This window comes from Acanthopagrus latus, chromosome 5 (genome assembly GCF_904848185.1).
Source record: "Acanthopagrus latus isolate v.2019 chromosome 5, fAcaLat1.1, whole genome shotgun sequence".
Taxonomy (NCBI): Eukaryota; Metazoa; Chordata; class Actinopteri; order Spariformes; family Sparidae; genus Acanthopagrus; species Acanthopagrus latus.
Window position 1 is genome coordinate 2,990,084 of NC_051043.1, and position 25,698 is coordinate 3,015,781.

The 25,698-nt window shown below is 40.2% G+C and overlaps 1 protein-coding gene and 1 long non-coding RNA gene across 3 annotated transcripts; one reads left to right on the plus strand and one right to left on the minus strand.

Moving 5' to 3' along the window:
* Nucleotides 1–2,719: 2,719 nt before the first annotated feature.
* Nucleotides 2,720–4,751, plus strand: LOC119019753. Its single transcript, XR_005075146.1, has 2 exons — nucleotides 2,720–3,380; nucleotides 4,620–4,751. It is a non-coding gene; the product is annotated as an uncharacterized LOC119019753 (long non-coding RNA).
* Nucleotides 4,752–8,716: 3,965 nt separating this feature from the next.
* Nucleotides 8,717–20,704, minus strand: lhx2b (LIM homeobox 2b). 2 transcript variants are annotated; one of them, XM_037097036.1, is made up of 5 exons: nucleotides 19,451–20,704; nucleotides 17,620–17,822; nucleotides 16,633–17,000; nucleotides 13,319–13,524; nucleotides 8,717–9,740 (listed from the first exon to the last, which is right to left on the minus strand). In XM_037097036.1, the coding sequence occupies exons 1-5, from the start codon at nucleotides 19,631–19,633 to the stop codon at nucleotides 9,450–9,452; spliced, it is 1,251 nt and encodes a 416-aa protein (XP_036952931.1). In that variant the 5' UTR covers nucleotides 19,634–20,704; the 3' UTR covers nucleotides 8,717–9,449. The 2 variants fall into 2 exon arrangements, with proteins under 2 accessions (XP_036952931.1, XP_036952930.1); XM_037097035.1 differs by having other exon boundaries at nucleotides 16,633–17,003; nucleotides 19,451–20,703.
* Nucleotides 20,705–25,698: the final 4,994 nt, after the last annotated feature.

The following is a 25,698-nucleotide window of genomic DNA, read 5'->3' on the forward strand; positions in this document are numbered from 1 at the left end:
CTGACTTTATTCTCAGATTTCTGACTTTAAGGCAGGTACACACTACAAGATAATCGGGCCGATTTTTGTCCCGATTTCCTCCTTACGATCAAAGCCAGCAAAGGCCTGATTATCTGATGTTTGCAAAGGACATTGTGTTTGATTGTCCAGTGGTGTGGGGTGTGTTAAGAGAGATTTTGTTCGGTCAGATCCGCTCAGAAGGCGTCGGAAGAAGAGATCATAAATAATGAACATGTTTAATATTTGCGACTCTAAATTCTGTAGTGTGTGGGGTGTTGCGAGCTGAGCCGAGCATGCACAGCGTGTGATGTCATGTGTACTGGACCAACAGCCAATCAAGACGCCAGGCTGTGTTTCTTCGTCAGCCTTTTATTTACCTGTTGTCATGGTGACTCGCAGTACCGGGGGCCAGAGCACTCAGCGCTGCTCTCGAAGCTATCTGTAATAATTTTTACTCACCTCCAACTCACGCTGTAACACATACAGCTCACACTCTTGCCGTCTCCGTGACTTTTTCCATAGTCGTTTTGTTTTGGTTTTGGTTTTTTCAGCCAAAAACAACTACCACTGCATCTTCCGCTTCGTCCGCCATGTTTGTTTACATTGAAGTCACGTTTGACGATGCAAGATTTGTAATATTGAGCGTGAAGAACCTGATACTCTGCTGAAGAATCTGTTAGTGTGTGGTGTGTACTACAGAGAACACCACACACTATAAGATCAGCAGAGAGAGATCTTGTGCTACCTGTCTTTTGTTATCATCAAGTGTGTGGTCTCTTAATCAGTGAAGGATGGAAAATTCCTGTAGTGTGTACCCGCCTTTAAAGTCCAAAGTAAAAAAAAAATCACATGTGCAGAATTCTGACTTTTTTTTTAATCCAAATTTTGATTTTAAAGTCAGAATTCTGACTTTAATCTCAGAATTCTGACTTTATTCTCAGGACTCTGACTTTAATCTCAGAATTCTGACTTTTTCTTCTCAGAATTCAGATTTTATTCTCAGAATTCTGACTTTAATCTCAGAATTCTGACGTTTTTTTCTCAGAATTCTGACTTTATTCTCAGAACTCTGACTTTAATCTCAGAATTCAGAAATCCAAAAAAATGTGGCTCTAATCCTAGGTTTCCCATATAACAGTGTCATTATTGTGTGTATGAAGAGGGATCAAGCTTTTCTTTTGGTGTATCCTCTCTTGCAGTGGTCCTCCAAGTGAGGGTCTGGGCACCCATAGGAGATCTGGAGGTAATCTGGGGGCGGGGGGGGGGTATCATTTATTTTCACTATGTGAAATTATAATTATCACTATAATTACTTTTATAAGAAACACAATGATGACTGTGATGCATATCAAACACCTTCTGTGATCGAAGTAAAAGCATCTAAAAGCCAACTTCTTACTTAACACAGGGGAGTTTGAGAAAGCTGCTTTAATGTTTTTACTTTTCAGGATTTTAGGCCTACTGATGTACGTTTTGACATATATCAAAACACACACACACACACACACACACACACACACAAAACACATGCACGCGCACGCACACACAGTTGGCATTGTTCGTGCATAATAAACTTTACAGGGCGCAGCGTTTCTATATTGCCTGACATGTGTTGTTAAGACTGGCCTCTCTCTATTAAAGCCTTCATCACACCACTTTATATGAGTGTGTGGGTACATCTGGCCAACGTATTTGGCATCCTCTGTAGATTCTGGCTCAGACACCTAACATGAGACCTAAAAGCCCGCCTGGCACCAGCTCCTCTGGGAAAGCTGTGCTGGGAGAACAGGCCATGAATCAGGACAGGCTGGAGAGTTGTATCTTTATGTGTGTGTGTGTGTGTGTGTGTGTGTGTGTGTGTGTGTGTGTGTGTGTGTGTGTGCGTGCGTGCGTGTGTGTGTGTGTGTGTGTGTGTGAGAGAGGGAGAGAGAGAGAGAGTGGGAGAGAGAGAAAGTGAGAGAGAGAGAGAGAGATGCTGACCCTTGCTCTACTTACTGTTTGTTGCTTGTAATGTTGGTGATCCAGGAATTTAAGCCTCCTCTGCTATTCTGTAAGTAGTCGTAAGTGGTTGTGCGTCACTCTGCAGGCGTGCGTGGCCTCAATGCCTGAAATGCAAATATGAATGTGGCACCGGTTTCAAAGGAAATAAACCAGATCCTACAGTAAAAACTGATGGAGGGTCAGTTTATGCAATTCTAATCCATGGTAATGTGGTAATGATTCATGATGACAGGTGTTGTTAATAACTATTAGCTACAATGGTTTTTGTTTTAGGTTTTGTTTGTTTGGATGTCTTCTTATTTTTTACAATACAGTGTCAAATCTCTACATTTGTGTTTTTTTTTTTTTTATAAATTACATGTATTTTAAACTACTGCACTTTCAATAGTATATAAAAATGGATTAGAATTTTGGGGTTTGTTGAGTCCAACCAAATGAAAAGCCACTGTTTCCATTATACTGAATTTAATTTGAAAAGGTATGGAAATCAGTTTGAAACTGACTCAAAGGTGCATTATGTAGTTTTGTTGAACGAATGTTAATGAGAAGAGAAAAATGAACTGACCTTTAAAACAACACAATTTATAGTGCTTTACTTTGTTCATATGTGGCGGACCCTGCCACCTTTCTAGCTTTAAACAGTGTTCTGGGACCTTATTTTCCTCTGAGAACTAATTAGAATATATATGTATTTCTGAGTGTGTATTATTACCTCATTAATATTGTTAATTGGTACTTTAAATAGTGCCTCTTTAGAGTTTGTTCAGAATCACAATCAGAATCGGAATTCCTTTATTTGTCCTGTAAACGGGGAAATTTCTGTGTCACAGCAGCCGATGGACAATACTACTACAATAGACAGTACTAATAGGAAAAAATAAACAATATGATAAAAAGTTAAGAAATAGAATAGACTTGTATACATAATATTGTGCAATATGTGTGATTGTGAACAGTGTGTCAGTGTATTGTTGTTAGTAAATAATAAATATGAGTGTTAAAAATTGTCCAGCTAGTGCAAACCAAAATGAAAAATGGGTTCTTTGTGCCCTGCTGGGGACTCTTTCACCAGCAGCAATGACAGATTGTCCATCATCCTGCTCTCTCCCACCACCTGCAGTGGGTCAAGAGGGCATCCTAGGATGGAGCTGGCCTTCTTGATAAGTTTATCAAGTCTCCTCCTACCTGCTGCCGAGGTGCTGCTGCTCTAGCAGACTACTCCATAGAAAATGGCTGATGCCACCACAGAGTCATAGAAAGTTGTCAGGAGTGCCAAAGGACCTGAGCTTCCTCAACAGATGGAGTCTGCTCTGACCTTCCTTATATGTTCCTGCAGTGTGATCAGTCCGGTCCAGCTTATTGTTCTTGTGAACTCCCAGGTACTTGTAAGATGTCACCATCTCAATATCCATTCCTAGTTCATTCCTGTTCACTTGTCTTCAGGGTTGTCTGTGTCAGTGGAAATCCACCACCAGGTCTAACCGGTGTTGCGCTGGAGGTGGTTCCACTGGCACCAGTCTATGAAGTACTTGATAAGTTCTCTGTAGGCTCCGTAGGCTCTGTCGTCCCCGTCCCTGATGAGGCCGGCGATAGCAGAGTCGTCAGACAACCTTTGTAGATGGCAGTGGGGTGATGCATCGCAATTACCAGATTTACACAACTGATACATGGTTATATACCTGAATACATTTGAACTCTTAACCTGCACTGCTGGGTGGCATTACAGGAAACACAGTTCCAACAGGAGGATAACATTATTTGACTGTCAAACAAACTTTGACACGACATTTGATTGTATCTGATTATGCGTCAATGACAGGGAGTTGTAAGTGCATGTGTCCGCATGTGTTAAAAGATATGCAAGTTTACAAACTGTTGTGTATGTGGATGGATTTGGCTCTGCATTGCCCTGGGCATATGTTCACATACATGTGTTCTGTTTGTTAAAGAAAAAAAATAGAGACCAACTTTGTGTAGAGTTTTGCTTAAAAATGTGGGTGGGCTTCAGATCATTTTCCAGTTTCGTATTGGGCTGCATCTTTCTTGAATTTGGGAATGGCTGCGGTGTAGTTGAACAAAAAATTGCCTTATTACCTAAAAGCCCCTCACCGTAGTTTTTATGAATGTTACTCAGACAACAGAAAAAAAAAAATGTTGGGGGGTATTTTCAGTCGCAGATTAATCCACATTTGGTACTCTAGTGTGTATTTCTGGCAGAGGGACAGTGTATGTGGGAATGAGTCAAAATAAACTACAGTGTGTGTGTTCATGGTATAAAAGGAACATGTCAGTCTAGGCAAGGGTGACTTATTTCCCAAAGGGAAGGGTGACTTTTTCCAATGTCTTGTTCTACTCAACCAATTGGCCAAAACATAATCAAAAGATAGTCTGTTTACTATTAATGACTCTCACAAAGACAGTTATCAAGACCTTGTTTTTAAGAACCTGGATAGATAGATAGAATGTAGTTACTGAAATAATTTTAGGACTATCGAAAATAGCTTTGATTTGTTTTCTGTGTTTCATTTGTAAATCAATTACATTGTTAGTTTATCAGTTGTCTTGTTTTTTTAATGACACTGATAAGATTAAGTATTTCTTTGCATTCTTTGCTTTAGGTCCAGTCATGTTGATCTTCATGGTGTAGGGAATCTGAAGCATCTAAAACATTTGAAATGGTTATGAAGAAATCAAAGGAAAATATGCCAGAACACCAGTATGATTATTAAAAAGACACATCTTACGCTTTATCTTTACTCTGCAATTTAATGCGAAAAATGAACATGAAAATCGGCCGTTTTGCTATTTCTACTAAACTGACGGACAGGATGGCAAAAGTTAAAACAGTAAAAGCCTAGTTCTACGGACATAGACTTGGCTTAAAATATCATAACATTTTTAAAGCCATTGCTCCCCATCTGCTCTGGAAAAGCCCTAATACACAGTTTATTGTCCTTAGAATAACAATTTCTGGGAAAATAAAAACACAAGCATCCATTAACACACAGTTAAATTTCAGTTATGAGCCTGTTGTGTTATTTCTCTGTGATGCTTGCCAAGTCTCTTCCTTTCCCTGCAATTACTGGATCAAATTCACATCACACATTAACATGAAGCAGGCGGCCAAATATGTTTTTTCCCAACACTGATAATTTATAGACTGAACTAGGATTTGTCCTTATATCGCGCAGAGATGCAGTTTCAGCTAGGGTTGGCAGACACATCCATATGTTTGTTTGACCTGATTGATTTCCTGGAGTGAAGTCTCCACACACACACACACACACACACACACACACACACACACTTCATATTCTTGTTTACTGAACATCCTGAAACACTCACAGATATTCGGCCAATACTCTGGACAAAAGATGATAAGATTTTGTCGCTGAGTGTGTTTTGTCTGTGCTCACGTTCTCAAGCACCTCACACACCGTTGCAGATAATTACGAAGTCTGTGTGGTACGAGGAACTCCTCTCTTTTTTCATGTACACCCATTTCTAATTATGCACCGCAGGGGAAGTTAAGGTCTGTTTTTTCGTAATTCATGTTTTGCTTACCAAGTGTAAAGACTGTTATTCTGCAGACCTCTCCCTCCACCACCCACTCACCACCTCCTTGTTAAACTTCCATGTTGGAACGGATTGTATCGTGATAGTTTCAAGCAGAAAATCCTCCTACCTTTATGATAGGCTCAAGTCCCTGTCGCTGGAGCCATGAGAAAATTGAGCACATTTTGCTCCAGCAGAGTGAGAAAAAGCTGCTCATGAAAACAGATATTTTTTTTTTTTTATGATTACACTTTCAGGCTGTCAGCTACTATCGCTCTCAGCTTTGGCACAGATGCTTATTTTAAGTGATTGGAGGAGTGAATTAAAAAAAGATATATATATATATATATATATATATATATATATATATATATATATATATATATATATATATATATATATATATATATATATATATATATATAGTGCCACATTTGGTGAAAGCAGTTGAATGTAACGGTCCTCATGAAACAGGATAATCAAACATAATATGCGCAGAGAGCAGGCTGCAACCAACACACACACATACACACACACACACACACAATATACAAACACTCCCTGCTGCCATGCATGGCACAGAAATCCTCACTATATGGAATGAGCATGATAATGACTCAGCATTATTTGTGTGTGTGTGTGTGTGTGTGTGTGTGTGTGTGTGTGTGTGTGTGTGTGTGTCTCACCTGCAGTCAGGTCAGAGCTGTAGGACTGTGAATATTAAATCTCAACCTATTTTGAAGGCCTGAATGTGTATGTGAGGTTAAGCTCTTACATTGTTATGTGACATTTAGACTGATTGGTGAAAAAATCTAGATCATCTGCATTTCTGTGGTTATTTTCACAACAATTTGGTATGACCATCTTCTTTGATGACTTTCACATTAATAGTTATTTTCTATATTTATACCCAAGAGCTCAATATACTAAAGCTTAAAGGAACAGTTAACCAACAAATGAAAATCCAGTCATTATCTACTAACCCCCGTGTCAATCCAAAGTCGGATGTAGTTTCAAAATGGCATTGCAGCATTTTCCTGGTCAGGTAAGTGAGGATATGTTTTAAAATTTTAAAAACAACTGGAAAAAAAACCACATAAAATAATTCCAGAAGAATTCCTCAAAATCACCAATTCATTTGAAAAGATATTATTTAAATACTTTAAATGTAAAAAGTGTAAATCTTCACTGTAGCTAAATCAATTGCGTTGGCACTCACAACGTCTTTAGTGAGTGATCAAGTTCAACCTTCAAGAGAGTAAATGATGTCTATCCAAATCAATTTCGGATCTCAGGGCTTCTAGAAACTTGGACAATACAAAATGAACTGTATGGAGCCATTTTATGGAATACACACACACACACACACACACACACACACACACACACACACACACACACATATGTTTTTTTCCTTTACGTTTTGAAACTTGTCTAGTCTAGTCCCCAGTGACTTCAGTTGTTTAGGAGAGTGCTGCAACGCTGTCTTGCTGCAAAGCATCACACATGTTTTGTTCACCTGTGCACACTCACATACTGACACAGTTCAAGCAAATTAAGAAAACCTCTTCTCCAGTTTGAAGTAACGATGGGTGGTAATTGTACATAGATGTTGTGTTACATTGCCAAAATATTATATTATATATATTAACTTATAGTATATGTGCATCCTAGCCTCAGTGGCTGAATATAACTGTAATTTCACTCATAGCCCCTGTGTTTTAGAGACATCAGTGTACCACAAATCCCCTTGACCAACTGGAGCAATGCACCACTGTGTGTATAGAGTACTGTGTGAACACATGAGTCAATAAGGAACACTTGCACTTTGAGGTACACATTATCTTTGAAAGGAAAAGTGTTGAATTTGGTAGTTACACAGCAGAACAGGGACGTGTGCATTAATGTGCAGAAGCAGCACAGCACTACGATCAGTAACTCCCGTTCACAGTATGTGTTTTACTGTCACACAATAATATTCCTTGAAAAAGTTCGCTAATGTTCAAATCAGATCAAAAGCTGTTTTGGAGCTGGATACATCATGGTTCGTTTTATCACTTGAACATTGACGCTCATGACACACACTCATTTATTAATGAATAGTTATTTCTCTTTTAAAAAACAATGAAATGTTTCACAAACATTTATCAAGCAGTTGTAAAGTTCATCAACATCAGTTGCAACTTTGTATAATTTATATCCAGATAATATTTATTGATGAACTACACAGCATTCATCAACTGTTTTTCATAGTATCATAGAAGCCTGTTGCAACTTTACAAGAAGCAAATGCTTCATGAGTGGTTTATAATGCATTTCATTGTTTTTTCTTAAACAATAACTAAAGTATAATTATAAATGATTTTGCAATTTTAATTCATGACTGTGTAAAAGGTTTAAATTGGGTGTATGAAATATCATGATGTGAAGAGCCCACATCAAACTAATACCATGTTTACACCAATATTTATGTGAAAGTGGGTTTTCCAAGCATGGTAAATGCAGTAAAAGTAGTGAGGAGATGAGTTTTCCTTTCTGTGTTTTTTTTTTTTTTTTTTGCTTATGTGTCATGTTCATCATCACGAATGCCCCAGAACCACGGGGAATGGTAAAAGGCATCAGATCATATACCTCACCAAAATACATCCAGAAAACATTAACCTTGTTTTAATAATTCTTCATCAATAACAATCTGAATTTGACACTTTTTTTTTTTCTTCTTTTTTTTTTTTTTTTTTTCCTGGGGCTGATGATGGAAGCTGATAATAGATATCTCGCCCTTTTCCTCATCTCATGCTGAGAGTCGCACATGTGCTGTACTGGTCAGGCAGCTGGTAAGGATCAGTTAGTGACACAAAAGCCAGTCACAGGTTACAGTGTTTACTTTTACTTCACTCTCACTTTCAAACTCATCACCGGCTGATGATGGTGGAGGGTTGCTTGAACAGAGACAAATGGAAAGCTATTAACTTAAGCATGTGATAGCATCGGTCGTGACAAGCGGTGTAAATTAGTGTGTCCACCTCCTCAGATTTCATCCCAGCTGATGAGAGCTGGAGCTGACAGACTCCTGTGACTTCTGCTGTCACTTGATGCAGAAGTTAATGCCAATTGTTCCCGTTCAGATTAAAGACAACAGCCAGAATGTAAGCAGGTGTGTGTGTGAATTGCTACTGCTTCAACATTTCACATTAGGTTTTAGCTCAGTTAAAATCCTGTTCTTGACAAAGTCAGTGTTCTACTAGGTAAAAAAATGTTAAGATTAATGACATGTTGAAAAGAGTAATTAGTTTGCCATAATTCTATACACACACACACACCCACACATGCACACGCAATAGAGGTCATTATCCCTAAGCTCGCGTCTGAAACAAACAGTTTGTCTGACCATGGTCAATTCTATTTCTAACAACAGCAGTTTAGATAAAATGGACTGTAAGGCACATGGCAGTCAGAGGATATTGTAACCTGTGTTTAATCTCAGATTTTCAAAAAAAGATTTTTTTACAATCCTTCTAACAGTGACTCTTGTACAACAACATAAATACTGTGCTGGAAAAAAAAAAAAATCAAAAAATTAAGCAGTTTTTTTCCCCGCAGTCTCTTTCTGTAAACATTGAAAAATGCAAATCAAGTCTCCTCAGTTCTCAACAAGACAACATCAAAATAACAACAACTTCCATCTGTAAGGCTTGGCCGCCTCACTATGCAAATAGTCTCTAATGGGCTCAGAGCGAGATTAATTTCTTATCTTTATGTTTCCGTTACCTTCTCTTTACTAATCCGTCTTATGTTCCAAGGAGTCAACAGTGCTCAGTTTTAGATCCAGCATGGTGGAGCAGAGATGAGGGGGAAGGGGCTGGGGATGAGGCTGAGGTGAAGGGTTCTGTCCATCAGAAGAGGCTAGTCAGCGTGGTCTGTGATGGGCTCCGGCACTCGTGGACGTCCATGCCGCCTGGCACTGAGGTAAGCACGGAGGTGACGGTGGGCATGGTGGGGTTGGTCAAGTCTGTCAGGGTAGTGGGGGTGCTGGAGGGGCTCATGGAGGCGTTGGAGATCTCCGAGGCTGGGCCCGACGGTGTACCACCTTGCAGCGTGGAGCCGTCAGAGGCCTTGTCCACCCCGGTGCTTTCCTGTCGCAGCAGGTTCCTCCTGAACTTAGCCCGAGCATTTTGGAACCAGACCTGTGGAAATAGAATAAATCCTGTCACTACAGATGCTGATCCACAAATTCAAACGCTTAAAGAGACTGGTGACCACAGGTTTCCACACTTGATATCCATGACATTTAGGATAGGATTTCTGATACTGTGTAATACAATAGCATACAAACTACCGTGCGAGAGCATTTAAGAAGGTTAGTTCACTGTAATTACACACAGACAAAAATGAAAAGGTTCTGCAGTGACATCTCCCTGTCGAAAGTGTCCTTGTTGCTCTAGATATCCCACGGGGGTTGTTGCTTTCAAGGCCAAGTCCAGAGATTTTAGTGCACAAACAACATTTCAGTCACCTCCATTGCGCCAAGGGTGACATTTTAGTCTAATGTTGTTGAACAAAATCTTTAAACATGTCCCCAACTCACAAATACCACTGACTGACTTACTTTGTTCAATATGTGTTGGTTAACTCACCACACTTGTTCTTAAGCATATTTGATCTCAAATGACTGCTAATCATTTAATGAGATAACTGCACTGACAACCATTTTCTAAAGCAGACTATTGCAGTCTCTTACTGAGAGGCATTCATTTACTTTTCAGACAGATTAAAGACTGTATGGAAATGTTCTTACAGTAATATAGTTTGTCACAGTGAACACACAGAACATCATGTCTGCTTGTTTTTGCAGTATGTAGACTTTTTAGTGTAGTCTCCACTTATAACTACACCATCAGACAACCATAACAAAAGTGGCACTAATAAAAGCAGACATGATATGCACTCACTGTGTCTCAAGCATGTTCTCTGCCTTTGGAATTTCACTACTGTGGTGAAATGAAGCTACGGCTGCCCAAGCCGAGGGAAAAACATGTAAAGAAAAGACTGGTTTGTGTTGGAGATAGGTTACCTGTGAGGTAATCAAGTCAAGTCATTTGTAGAAATGCTTGTTTGAAGCCTCATCTTTCCATTTTAAAGACAGAAGTGTGCCCAACTTGACATAGATCAGTGTTTGTCTGTCTGCCTAGTCGACATTGGTACTTTTCACAACCATCACCAGAGCTGCACACATGCAAATCTTCTTAGTGGCTTTGTTATGTCACTTACAGTGATAAACCCACAGAGGCTACCCCCAACTCTACAGAGCCGTTTAGCCTCTTTTATCTCGCTGTTTTGATTTTCTGGCATGCAACTTTGCCTTTTTGCTTCATTCTCTTTGCTCCCGTCAGCTTTCTTTTCAATGAAAACCAGCTGGTTAACATAGAGCATTTAGCCGCTAGATAAATGTCTCATAAAACAAAATAGAGACCAAATAGAAGGCTTAAGTTACATTAAAAAAAAGTATACATATTGTTAATGTTGCTGTGTTTTATAGGTGTGTAAAGAAGCAACTTTTTTTCAGCTTGTTCACTAAATCAAATGTCAAATACGTATGATGAGTTCCGCAGCCCAGTCACCTCAATAAAATGTTCTCAGTTTATGTTTCTGGAAACCACTGATACATACTCCGACAACATTTCTACAACAAATGCGAAATCACATCCACATTACATATTTATGACCAGACTGTCACATCAGGAGGTGGAGTTACAGACAATAGGGTTGTCAAGCCAGTGACCACAATTCAAGTTCATGTATTCAACATTTTAAGGATCAAACCACTGGATTTTTTTTTTAGGAAGACCTCGAGGCAATTTCAAGCTATGTTTGTAGTGACAAAGAACAGATAATGTTTCATGAAAAGCTGTGTTTGTGTCAACTAAACAGGTTTATTTTATTAACATGATCTTTTCCTAACCCTAACCAAGACATAAAAGCACCATGAAATTGAAAATTGAAGCTAAGTAAATGTACATTGCCAACATTTATTCTGGCCATTGGGTTGGTAACAGATGAGGAACTAAGAATATTTTTTGCCACCGTTTTGAAAGGCACCCGCAAACATCCTGTGGTTGCGACATCAGATCTCAAAATGTTCATTTGGATTTTCAAAGGCAGCGAGAAACTATGCGTTCTGTTCTAAAGTTTGGAGGACCTGAGAAATATTGCAGCAAAAGGACTAAAATATGCAAAAAATAAAGAGAGAAAAAAAAATAACGCGGAAAAAAAAAAAAAATACAGATATGGTCCTTGAAACATTTTGAAGTCAGAGAACTCCAAGCAGACCCACATTATCTCAACCTCCACCACCTCCTTGCCTCGTGTTGCTGTGAGTTAAGAGCACACACCAGCCCTCCTGTCTGTTTAAAGTTTGTGTGCAGATGCTCAGACTGGAGTCAGGGATAAAAGAACACTTAAAAAACACAAAGCCAGGGTGCTCTTCTACTGTTTACAAAAGTTATAAAAGCCTTTACTTTTTATGGCTAGTCATCGAGGAAAAGGCAGTGGTAGCCAGAGAAAGTAAAGCCTTTTCTTTTATATTTGCACATGAAAAAAAAGAGCCTTGGCTTCCTGCTTTTGTTGATACTGTGAAAAGATAATTATGCATCTGTCCATGCTACGTACAAGAGCAGTAGCTACCGCTTTTAGTCATTCACATATCTGAAATTACAGTGCAATGTATGGTTTCCAAAGAACCAAGCAGGGCCTGCATCCCATTTTTGAACCAATGTCCTTGATGTTATTTACTTTAATATTTTAATTACATTTTTTACACTTCATTTTTGCTCACTTTTTCAATAAGAAGCGTAGCATGAGATATAGTGAGTGAGACAAGGAGCTGTGTAAGAGCGTGTTAGCCATGGATCATGACAGAGCCGTGGGAAATAGGCAGTAGGGAGAAACGCTTCAGCTGGAATAACAGACATGAAAACTCGAATGCATCAAAGCAAAACGGCTGCTTTGTTTTCTGCGAGCGTTTAATTAAAGCAGCAGGATGATTTTCTTTTCTTTTTTTTTTTTTTTCTCAGAAAAAAAAAAAAAAATTGATTCAGAAACCTTTATGTCTCATTTTCCTCATTTTTCTCCTCAGTCCCCCAGATAAATTGCTTTCGTCTTTTGCGAAAATCAAACGCGCCACGGTGTTTTTCTCTTTGTTCATGTATATTACACAGCTTTGTGTTTTTCATCCCTCAGTCCTCACCGTAATATCACATCATGCACTGAAATAGATTACATTTGTTTTTTGGTTTTTTATAGATTTCTTTTCATTTCCGGGTAATTTTGCCTTCCATTGTGAACACACATATTGACTTCTGTTTTTCCTGACTGAAATTACAAATGGTTTCTTTTCACTGCAGCTCTTCAAATCCTTTTTTTTTTTAACTCCTTGATTGTGTTTTTATTTAAAAGCAAAAAAAAAAGAAAAGAAAGAAAGAACAGAAAGAAAGAAAGAATTGTTCTGATTTTGTTTAGCTTGTTTGCACTTTCCTGAATTTCCTCCAAGAATTTCAGTGGAATGAAAAACAGCACTATCTTCAAATAAAGCAGCTGATTTGGCTTCTTTCAGGAAAACCTCACTTTGTGTATTTTACGCTTGGAAGCAGGCTGATTTGCATAGGAAAAAAAGTCAAATTCTTTCATCCCCATTGGCATTTGTCTTCTTTTCCCCTGAGCACAGGACACCGTGGACTCGTCAGAAGAATAAGGCTGCGGTGGTTACCTGTAAGACCCGCTTAGTGAGGCCGGTCTTCTGGGCGAGCTGCTTGAGGTCCTTGGCGTCTGGGTTGTGGTTGATGGCGAAGTAGGACTTCATGGTCCTCAGCTGGTGGTGCTTGAAGGATGTCCGCATGCGCTTCGTCTTCTGACTGGAGCTGTACTGGGAGTCTCGGTCCATGGACTCGCCGTCGTTCTCATTACAGCTGAGCGCTACGGGCCGACAGGGATCAGAGAAGAGCTGGTTAGACAGGGATGGAGCTACAATCTGACCACTAATCATCATCATTTTGATTGGTTGCTTTTATTATTTTTACTTCTTTTCTAACCCTATTTTTAGGTACAAACATTCTCAAGACCGCACTAATCACGGAATATATTTAATTTTTGAGAGCATCGAAACACCAACCAGTGCATTGTAGAGACATTTTATTTGGTGCTTAAAACCTTCTGGGAGAGGTTATTTTCAGTATATTGAAGAATGCACATCAAGTGACCGCACGTGAGTCACAGACTGTGGGGTGCAGCAATGCAATGTGATGAGAAAGGTGAGTGAATCAAAAGTTTAGGTGCAAATATACTTAATGTGGATCAGTGAACAAGAAGGGAGGGCGAAAGAAAGAAAGAAAGAAAGAAAGAAAGAAAGAAAGAAAGAAAGAAAGAAAGAAAGAAAGAAAGACAATTATATAAATGAGGTGATCAAGGCTGAATTTGTTTTTAGAAATTGTATTTTTTAAAGATTTTTTGTGATTGGACTTTTTTTTTTTTGGAGTCTAGATGAATTTTCTTCATTTGAATCCAACAATCAATCTGAACCAAGATGACACTGTGACCTGACAGCTGTCCAGCTGCAGGTCGTCTTTCTGCACCTTGTCTGTCTGTCCCTGCCTACATGTCTCTTTTTTCCTGTAAGGAGGTGCTAGCCTGGCTTCAGTAAACACACACACACACACACACACACACACACACACACACACACACACACACACACACACACACACACACAAGCATTACACTCAGCAACAACAACACACATGTATTTGTCCCAGCCTGCAAATTTCTTGGCAACATTCAAAGTGTTGCTGCATGCATAACAGTTCGTGTTCAATATCAGAGCGCTGCAAATGATGAATATGAAGTGAGTGAAAACCATCAGAATAACACTTCACTTAATTAGCCCATACACACCAGGCAGAACAAATGCTGCTTTCTGTCTGAAGCATATGCTGCAGCATTTTAACAAAAAGCAGCCTGTTCTCTGCTTGTCTCCTCATCCTCACACACAGTGTCTTATTCTGAGCACTAACAGCGCCTCAGAGCTGCAGGCTGCTCCAGGTCTCCACATGTTCTCATGTGACTGTTCAGGTGAAGCCTTGCTGTTATATCTGGCTGGAAACAGAAGAGGGCGCACTGCCTCTTCACTCCCTTTGTGACTGTGCCTCAGTTGTATTCCCCTGTTTATGTACTGTGAACCCCTAATGAACAAAAACTAGGAGACCATGTTCTTCAGAAAGTAGGTCTCTTTTCTTCCTTTTATCCTCGCGATGAAACTGCGAGTTCTTAAAAATCTGAGATTGTGTTTTCTTAAAGTGCCACTAATCGATAAAGCCCGGCGCTGCGAGGTGAAATAATTTGACTTGTTTTTAGAACATTCTCACTTGTATGAATTCCGTCAATTCCAACGATTAAAAAAGAAAAAAAAAAGTGACAGTTCTTTAAAGCACGAGTAACTTGATCCAGTTGGAAAATCAAAAGAAAGAAGCTCATTTGCATTGGAACCTGGTGAGAATATAATTGTTTCACTTGTTGCACATTATTTAAGCACTGAACTGTCAAAATTGCAAATAAATGGCACTCAGCAAAACTGACACACAGGAAAGCTGTGTTGCTGTTTTTCTTTTCTTTTCTTTTTGTTTTTAGTGCACAGCTTGAAGGTTAATTATCTGAAGTCAAAGCATTAAAAAAAATGAGATTCTAGCCAGATAGTTCTGCTGTAAGAAAGTTCGTGTATTCCCTGCTCTCTCTTCCAGTGAATAACTCATCAAATCACATTGAACTCTGGTACACACCCAGATTGGCCCAGTCCCAATGCAAAAGGGCTCCAGTAGTGTGTGTTTGGCGGTGGTGTGTGTGTGTCTGTGTTTGTGTGTGGTTGGGGGGGCGGGGGGATGGAGGTTGGGGTTTGTAGACATCTATGGAGCCTGACAAGTGGAAAAGGGCGAAAGCAAAAGCCGGAACATCAAAAAAACTTTTCTTTTTATCCCCAAAAGAGGACATGGGAGATTTTTTTTTTTTTTTTTCAAATATATAACAGATTGAAACATGACAAGAAAACACCAATTATTAAAAGTGAGCTTATCATTTAGAAAGATCCTGACTACATGATTTTTTTTAAGAGGCGCTTGAGTGCTGCAGCTCTTTGTAACTACGGTCTAAATGTATTTCTTCTTCGTCATTACGTTAGATGCCTGATTTTACTGAATAAACAGCTGCAGTTATGTGTGCGCTGTGTTTGCCTCAACATGAACTTCTGCTGTTAGTCTGAATACATTAAGGCAGTGTGAGCTATAGACACTACCGTGGTTAGAAAGCTCCTTTAGTGACACAAAAGAAAAAAAAAAAAACATGACAAAAATCTTCATGAGCACAACTAACTAATGTAAAGATTAAATGGACTTTTAATTCAGGGTAAAATTAAAGCATTGCCATAAGGTCGCTACAAAATCAATACTGAGCACGACGCGTCTCTAAAGGGCTTTGATATATATATATATTTTTAAAGCCTGGTGTCTTTACACCAGGTCTGGCATCACGTGTTTGTGGTAAAGTTATGATAAAGTTAGCTCCGTATTGAAATGTTATAGAGAATTCTTTTAAAAAATAAAATAAAATAAAATAAAAAAAGAGAGAGAGAGAGAGAGAAGAAAAACATGGTTCAGTTTTCTGTGTTAAACTTGTGATAAAGTCATTACCGAGCAGAGCTCAGACACGGTATCAGCCCCTGTGGGAATGTTAAAAAGAGTTTTCATTAATGAAGCCTGTCAGTTTGAATCAGCTCGTATTCATGCTGCGCGGCTGTTCATTAGCACTGTGCAGCCACATTTACTTTACAATAGGCAGCGATCTCTCTCTCTCTCTCTCTCTCTCTCTCTTTTTTTTTCTCTCTCTCTGTTTTTCAGTTTTCAACTTTTTCGTTTTAGACCTAAAATTATTCTATTCGAAGCTAAGTCTTCGATAAAGTCCGCATCAGCTGAAGCTATACTTCTTTCTAACAGCTCCGGTCAGTGGGTGAACAGCCTCGTCTGGAAACGTCGGTCTTACCTGCGTTATAAGCCGCCAGCTCGGCTCCTGGCCCGGGGCTTTTCCTCTTCCTGGGCCGGCCTTTCTGCACTGTCCCCACGCCGTTGAAGTAAGATAGTCCGAGCGTGTTGGCCGGGCCCAGGCCTTTGTGCGGGACAACGTCCGCGTGGTTAAAATGTGTCTGATATTCTCCCTGGATGAGAGTCTCAAAGTGCAGCCGGCAGTACACCAGGCTGTCCTTCATGCCAAAGTGGTCCCCGGTGGTGAGCATCTTGCTGCAGGTGGTGCAGGTGAAGCAGTTGAGGTGGTAGACCAGGTCCCGGGCCCGCATCACCATCTCCGAGGCTGAGATCCCCAGATGGCACCGAGCGCATCTCTGCACCGAAAATCTTCTGCGGACAACACAGAAACCTCATCAGCGGCTGGACATGGGGCCGGGACAGACCGGGACAGACCGGGACAGACCGGGACAGAACGGGACAGACCGGGACAGGCCGGGACAGGCCGGGACAGAACGGGACAGGCAGGGACAGACCGGCGAACTATCTGAGATCTCATACAGACCGCTGAACTCAAAAGTAGCTATTTGATTATCTTTGAGGGAGTATTCACCCCACAGACAGTGTTCTTTCTTTCTTTCTTTCTTTCTTTCTTTCTTTTTGGAAACTTTATTTCTTTCTACCATACAGCACTTTGACACCAGATGTATGGAGGTGCCTGGCATGAAAACTCTAGATTGTGTCACAGACTATCAGCTGCCATCAGTGCAGAAAGTCAGCATGAACAATAAATAATGTGAACTATACGTTCTGCTTTATTCGGAGATAAAAACAGACATTTTACAACCTGACGCGCTGTGGCTTTACTACAGTTATCTTCAAACACTCTCTCCCTGTCGTCTCTTCAATCACAACAACCGCAATCTGAAATCCACATTTCACTGCAGTTCATCTTATAATTCTAAAACTCTGTAACGCCTCTGGCTCCAGGCCGTGTGCGCCCTCCTACCTGTAGTAGTCCTCCTTGCAGTAGATGCTCCCGTCCTTGCTGAAGCAGGTGAGCTCAGACTCCAGGTTGAGTTTGCACTCGCAGCACTTGAGGCAGCGCATGTGCCACTGTTTGTCCACGGCCAGCAGGTAGTATCTGTCCGCGATCTTCCTGCCGCAGCCGGCGCACAGAGCCACGCGCTCGCTGGTCATACACGGCATGGACTGCAGGTCAACATGGAGGGAGGCACGAGGACACGAGCGTCAGAACACGGTGTTGGGGGAGAAAAAAATATATATATAAATACGACTGCAAGTGACAATTATTCCGTATGATAAAGCCATCCTAACGAGAATAAAAGCCCTCTCTGAGAATCCTGGAGAGTCAGATGACTGCCACAGCCACCGCTCACACACATGGCAGCATCACACACATAGTGTAAGAAACACCACTCAGTCATTAAAAATGATAATAATAAGAAGAAAAAAGTTTGGCTCAACAACCTCGATAATAATAATAATAATAGTAATAATGATAATAATAATAATAATAGGCATGAATATTAAAATACATCCGTTTGTTGAAAGGTGTAATTAAGTATACTCTTTTCTATAAAAGCGTGATGTCAGAAATAAAAACAAAAAAAAAAGTTTTGGGGAATTTTGTTACAATTACCAAAAAAAAAAAAAAATGCTCTGCTATTATAAATGCTGCCGTGAATAATATGAGTTACACTGCCTTCACGGGAGACCAGAGAGGGAACGATGAGGCCACTGTCAGCACAGACCAGAACAAAAAAAAAAAAAAAACAACAAGAAAACACACACACACACAATCCAGTCATTTCACATACACTAACACGCCGTGTGTCGGCTCAAGGAATTCTTATAATTCCAGTTATTTTCGGTGAAGGACGTCGGTGACACCTCTGCTCTTCATTCCTCACGTAAATAATGATATGATAAAAACAAAAGTTTATGATAGAGGATTGTCAGTGAATACATTTATTGAGGGGCCTGTAAAATAGACACGCACGCGTGCACGCACACGCGCGCAGATACACCCTCCACAAGTCATTTTGCAAAAGAAGACGGAAGCCGAGCTAAAAATGAATATTTTCTCCTCGCCGTCTTCTCGTTTTGTTTATTTTTGAGGCACCACATTTAAAGTGATAACTTAAAAGTTCTGGTCGTTAGTTTTCTGTATTTTTATACAGCTGAAAAAAAAAGAAAAAAAAAACTGTTTCCAAAACGAAAACACACTCTAAAGCTGCACATTTTTTCACATTAGAATAAAAGCGTGCGGCTGTGTGTTGCTGTCAGTGTTTGAGTTCATTTGCCTTTGGAAAACAAAAAAAAAAAAAATGTCTCCTTCTGTAAACCAGTTACATTTTAGTTTGATTATCCGCTGCGTTGTCCACGTTTAATGTGTGTTTTGAACGCACCATACAAAACATATATTGAGAAATAAATTGCTGAATTTTAAGATCAAATGTCGTCGTGTTTCCCGGCTAATTGTTCAGCTCGGGGTCGTTTATTTGAACCCTTGCTGGGAATTAAACAAGTTTTCGATTTCGGGCTGAGGAATCACAGCGTCCAGGCCTTCTGGAGGAAGTTTGCCGGCATGAGAGGTGTTTAAATCAACGGAATAATAAGCTTTATCGGCCTTTTTTTATTAACATTTTTTCTGTGTGAATTACAAGTAAATTTAAAAAAAAAAAAAAAAAAAAAAAAAAAGTGTGCAGAGCTTAATCAGAGTGCTTGGAGCTGCAAGAGTGCAGCCACTGTCACATGTTTCCAGGCTGCCATGCTGTCTGCGCTAACAAGCCGAGAGGGCAAAATGGATCTCCTACCGTCTCTGATTCCCCCATATCGATGGCTGAGCTGATGGCTGCTGACTCGCTCTTTCCTCTCCGGTCCATTTCTTCCACCACACCGTGCACGTCGCCTCCAGGGAGGCCATGGAAAAGCATCGTTGCCGCAGACGGTAGGATATTATAACTGTTCTCTTCGGATCTGCAAGCCAAGATGTCCATCAGAGGCAAAAGCCGTGCGCAAATTTATGCCACTCAGAATGCCACTCGCTTTTTTTTTTTTTTTTTTTTTGAGGTTTTCCTTTCTTGCCGTGACAAGTGAGAAATCCAGATCAGGGAGGAAAAAATATGTGGGAAAAATTGGACACGTGTTCTCCACACTACGTCTCATCTGCCAATGGAAACCGTCATCCGAATCTCTGCAGCTCTCATTATTAATAAGCTATGATTAATTCATAAATAACAGCACAGATTCCGCTTCTCTTTCGGGAATCTATTTTTTTTCCCCCTCTCAGGTATGATATTATCTATTTGTTACCAATTACTCGCTCTATATTTTTCTTTTCCATTTACGGTGAATAAACATACCAACTATGGAAGCCCCGCTGCATGGGTCTCAGTACCGATGCCTCCTCCTCGCCGGGAGTAATATTTCAGGATTTCGACAGTCTGCGAGGCATTGGCAAATCTCTCCCCTTTAGTGCAGAACAACAAGTAAGTGTTTAAAACTGGCACTGCGAACGCGGGGCAGCAGTCTTGTGCTGCGTCACACAGTCACAATAAACCAAAAAAAAAAAAGAAAGAAAAAAAGAAAGAGATATGTCCAGAAAAGCCTGGGAGGAAGGCTTCCTCCCCTCTCCAGCTTCAACAGTCCAAGTTGATGCTTACAGCAGCTGATTTCTGTCGCTCACACTACTTGTGCTCTGCAGAGGAAATAGAAAAATAAAGAATGAAAAAAGAAAATACTCTTGGCTGTATAAAATCCCGCCGGCCTTCCGGGAGAGGCAGTTTTCCCTTCACAGTAGTCTGTTTAGTTAATGTTTTGTCTTTTGCGAAGGAGGCTGCATACATGTGCGTAACAGCAGAGGAGGAGGAGTTGGCTTTACGTTGACTGATGATAGGCGAGTGTTTGCTGGCCCCCCAAAACCACCGTTCCTCCTTCTCAGGTCCCGGTTGGACTCTCCGCTCCTTATCAACGGGGCCCTGTTGCGTCACGACGTACCAGTTATGTTCATTGGCTGTTCCGTCGTCACCGAACTGTTCGGCTGTACTTTTACCGACCGGTCGGAGGGGGTAAAAAAAAAAAAAAAAAAAAAAAAAAAGGAAAGGAAAAGGAACAGCCTCCGTTTTACACGGACCGCCGGTCACCGTCGTCCCTATCTGTCACTCCGGAGCTGCAGTTTGAAGGGTCCGTTTTACAGCAGGAGAAGAAGAGTGAGAGCAGGACAGGGTGGCAGTCCTCTGAGGTGCTGAAGCTGTCGTCTGTCTGTCTGTCTGTCTGTCTGTCTGTGCGCACTGAGGAGGTCTGCGGGGAGCTTCACTCCAGTGACGCGCAGAGAGGGTTCCACACAGCACCACACTGTTGCTGCTCTCAGCCTCTCCATGGCACCGAGGGCTCTGCACAGAACCTCCAGGGGGGTAGGCAACAGTTCAGCCACGAATCAAGAACCACACAGCCTCGAAAAAGACAGATAGACAGATAGAAATTCCATTTTGTGTGTGTGTGTGTGTGTGTGTGTGTGTGTGTGTGTGTGTGTGTGTGTGTGTGTGTGTTCTAATTTCTTTTTTTTATTAGATAAACAATTAACAACAGAACCACAGAACAACCACGACAAACACTTTTACTGCAACTGAATGTTAATTTAGCTTCTCGAAAACTGGATCAGCGACTTTGTCTCATTCATTTCATTTCACACATGACCTGTGTTGAAGGAGGAAGGCTTTTACGGGGATAATGATTACAATTTCAACGCAGAATTCATACAACAAGCTGTAATTTGCAATAAAATAAATCGAAAAGCCAGGCCCTCAAAATGTCAGTGAACGCCTCCTTTCTCCAGAGATTATCAAACCAAATCAAGGAAAATATCAGCTCCGAGTGTGATCATTTAGAACTTTATTGTAAAGAAGTGTCTTTAAACACAGAATCAGCTGTTTATATCAGTGTCACTATAAAAAAAAAAAAATAATAATAAAAAAAAAGTGTCTGAGTGTCATCTTAACATTTTATCATCCTTGATGCTATTTTATTTTTGATGCATTTACTTCCCACAGGGAGCTCCATCTCCTGAACTCCACTCTGTCATTTGATGTCATGTGTAAGCCAGCGGCTTTAGTCTTGTGTATCAGCACAGACAGAGCCAGCAGTTTGGTTCAGCAGCGGGGGCTGCAGCGTGAGGCTGAACTGATCCCGGATCCGCTCTTCCTAATTAGCTCTCTGCTCTTAATTGGGAGGGGAAAGTGGACTTCGTCATCAGAGGACGTGTTTGAGGACCGGAGGAGAGGTTTGATCTTGCACAAAAGACGGCAGTTGCAGCGGTGTGGGAGAAAATTACACGTTATCACATCACTGCTCTCTCTGGCTTTGTTGATAGAAGCTGAAGTCAATTCGAGCAGTTAGTGAAATGATTATGAACCACGTTCACCCAGACATTCAGCCGGCCTCGTACATGTGCAAGCTGAATATCTGAGCGGCGGATTCATGCGCAGAAACAGCGTCAGAATGAGAAACATTGTGTTGCCGTGTTATTTCTCATCCCTTTTCTTTTCCTCGCTTCTTTCAGAGTACCTGTCCTGCCCCTCCCGCGCACCACAGCGTTTAGGCTATTGTGAAGTTTTATAGCACAAATATGATGTTAAGCTCCTAAATCCTCATGCAAATCAGCTCCTCTGTAATACCCTTAATTGAATACATGCATATTTATCATCTGCGTTTTCTCTCTGCTATAAGGCCGAGTTTATACATTAAACATATCGGCAGCGAGCATGTCTGCGGGCGTGTATGAAATATGATATTAGACGGCGGTGTGAGATCAGGGGAAAAATATCAGTTTGTATGCATTTGTATCAGAGGAGTCGACTGGCTTGTTTCTCTGATTTGATTAAAGTCACCTCTCAGTTTTTTTTGGAGGAACACGTTTTGCACAGAATGTGGAGATGATTTATGCTAATGCAGGCCGAGGTCTGGGCTATATGTTGGAATATTGTCAGTATAACGTGTGTCCACAGCAGAGGAGGAGAAAACTCACAATATGATCATTAAAAACAGTATCAGGCGTGTTAAGGCAGAGCTGCGCCTGGTTAAAATAGTCCAATATTTAATTCATCTATGGAACATTTATTTAAAAAGGTAAAACTGAATTAATTACTCTTCACCCAACACATCCTGCCCCCCCCTCTCGCACGCACGCACGCACGCACATGCACACTTTTCTGTGTTTTTTTTTTTTTTTTTTTTTCCTAACACGGGGGCAGCAGACTCACATCTTCAGTGCTGCGAGATAAAAAGATGCAAGAAAGAGAATCAAAAGGCAAATCATCACCAACACCAGTCACCGTCTGTTGTCAGGGGAGCGTTATTTATGCTTCCACATACGTCCGTCTGTTTGTTCCAACTCACCGTATACAGTGTATCACAAAAAAAAGGCATCCTCACACACATTCAAGATTCAAAGTGTTTATTGTCACACGCACAATGGAAACATGTTTCTCTGTACAATGAAATTCTTCCTTTGCTGTCTGCAGAATGCCAGCACTATAAGACCATATAAATAAATAAATAAATATATACAACCGACGGATTTTCAGTAGAAACAAGTTGAGTAACTCTCAAACGAAAAGGTTAAAACTGCCTTCCTCTGCATGCTCTGTGTTGAACATTTCAAATGTACATTTCAAATGGAAAGAACTGATTCCGGATCAGTTTAAGAATATTTCACTGAAGTGTGGCTGATTGTTATAAAACAAACACTAATGATGACATCTGAAGCAAGGTCCACTGTATGGCCTTATTCTTGAGAAAATGATTCTGAATAAACAATGTTTTGTTACTGCTGAATTTGAAGCTTTTTTCTATGAGGGCTGGTTGAAACAATTTAAGAAAAGTCCAGATCTCCTTTTTATTGCAGGAGGGTTCATGTTAGGTTTGTACAATATCATGTTATGAACTGTAAAATGGTATAATTGTGTCCACTGTCACATGTTTATATCATGTAACTTTCCACTTCATTATTTCTGGTATTACCAGCCAATGTGGGCAATTTTATGGCAATACTGGATTTTTATGTGGCTTTATTAATTCACGTGAAGAGGTATGTTAATTTGTTTTGTTTTTTTAGATTGCTGCCACAAAGACAAATTCAAAAAAAGTCAAATTCTCCTAGTTTGAAATGACAATATCACAATACAGTATAGATAAATATTAAAATCAGGGCCATAACTAGGACTTCTGAGGTACTGAGGAGGTGAATAAGTCCCACTGACACCCCAAAGAAAGTTTGATAAGACACCGACAATAAAAAACACCAATTTCTAAAAGATTTCTTTGTGTTTATTTGTGTTTTTTTTTTTTCTTTTAGATTTAATTGACTAATTAAGAACATTTTCTGTTTGTTTTATTTCCACACATGAAAGTCTAAAGGCTGTTTGGAAGGCCTCTCCACACTGCTGTGTATCATTTTAAACATTGTTATCATTTTTTCTTTACCGTATTTATTTATTTGCTTAACTGAAGTCAGTCACATCAAGTTTTTTTTCTGAATCTGAAATCAGAGTGTGACATTTATACCATCTCTCTTTTATTTATTTATTTATTTTTGCTGTAGACAGTGAACCTCTTTTCAGTTTGATAAAATGTCCTTATTCTTTGTAAAGATACGAAGGACATGGCCTTAGTGTCATAAAAGGTAACTCCAATTGCAATGTTTAATTACAGTTAGGATTTTTTCAGCCCCCTCTGGGTCGAACCATGTGGCCACTATTTTGTGATGACTGAGGTCTCTGATACTTCTTTGTTTCAGTAATCACACCGTTGTTTGAGACTGCACAAATAGAATACAGGCTTATGTCAGCTTTCACTGACCAACCATATTTAAAATGATAGAATTATGACCTGATATCAGGCTCATGCTATTTTAAAGCTGTTGTTTAATTGTGTAAATCCAACAACAGTAAGTTTACAGTGCACTAATCCCCCAAACCACCATGGAACTAATAAACTAACAGTGTGAGCAGCTAACTTAAAGACTTTGTGGAGAGCATTATGCCCTTGTGTGTGTGTGTGTGTGTGTGTGTGTGTGTGTGTTATGGAGTGGTGTTGCTGCTTGTCGACAACTAAAATGCTGATGCAGCTCCACTGATTACTCCTTGTCCCGTAATGATTTCCAAACAGGGCAGCCATCAATAACACAAATCTGCATTTTTCAGAAAAACATCACCCTCGTCAGGCTCCTGGCATCTTTTTGATCTCTCCCCTTGTTTTAATTGTATTCCGCATAAAGGTAGAGGGGAGGCATCGGGTGCGTGGCTTTAATGGGATGCTGCTGTGGAAGTGGGGAGTGGGTTACACGCTCTCTGAGGAGAGCTCGGCTGTAATTAAGAAAGGGAACAAAGCAGAGGAGACTAAAAACACATGAAAGGGAGGAAGCAGATCACCTAATCACTGTACGTGCACCATCCATCGCTGCTGCCCGCATGTAAACACACACTTTTAACGCAAGAAGGAATCACACATGAGCGTAAACACAGAGCAGTTCCAACAGCACTACTGAGCCTGTCAGATGTGAGTGTCATACATGTAGAGCCAGGGAGGAGGGAGCATGTACACATATCATGTAATGGAACCATCAGACTAACTCTCATCTACATGAATTACATTTAAAACTCTCTGTGGCAGTGGGTCACTAGAAACATGGAGAAGAAAAGAAACTGATTAGAGCTTGAAATTCTTGGTTTTGGAAACACTAGTGTGCCAAAACTGAAAAAAAAAGTCTTAAATTAAGGTGCATTTAATTTGTGCATGTATGCAAAATGAAATTTCCTGGTTCGACTCCAGTCCATGGATCATTGTTTTACATCACTTCCCAACTCTCTCCCCTCACACCTTCACACCTTTGTATTATTGGCTATCTAAACAGAGGAATGAAATGCCTGTTTAGATTAGAAATAAATAAATAAATAAAGTCCTGTTTTTCAGTTTGTGATGCAGTGGGTTTGGAGGGTTTGAACACCAAATCCATGAGTTTATCTGAACAATTCAATATAGAATATGTGGGAGATACTGGTTTTCT

Excerpts from the sequence above, each read along its gene's own strand:
- lhx2b (XM_037097035.1), bottom strand. The coding sequence starts at position 19,633 with ATGGACATCTTGGCTTGCAGATCCGAAGAGAACAGTTATAATATCCTA. Across the intron at positions 17,004-17,619 it reads TGCAAGGAGGACTACTACAG|AAGATTTTCGGTGCAGAGAT; the intron begins GTAGGAGGGCGC and ends TGTTGTCCGCAG. Across the intron at positions 13,525-16,632 it reads GCTGGCGGCTTATAACGCAG|CGCTCAGCTGTAATGAGAAC; the intron begins GTAAGACCGACG and ends GTCGGCCCGTAG.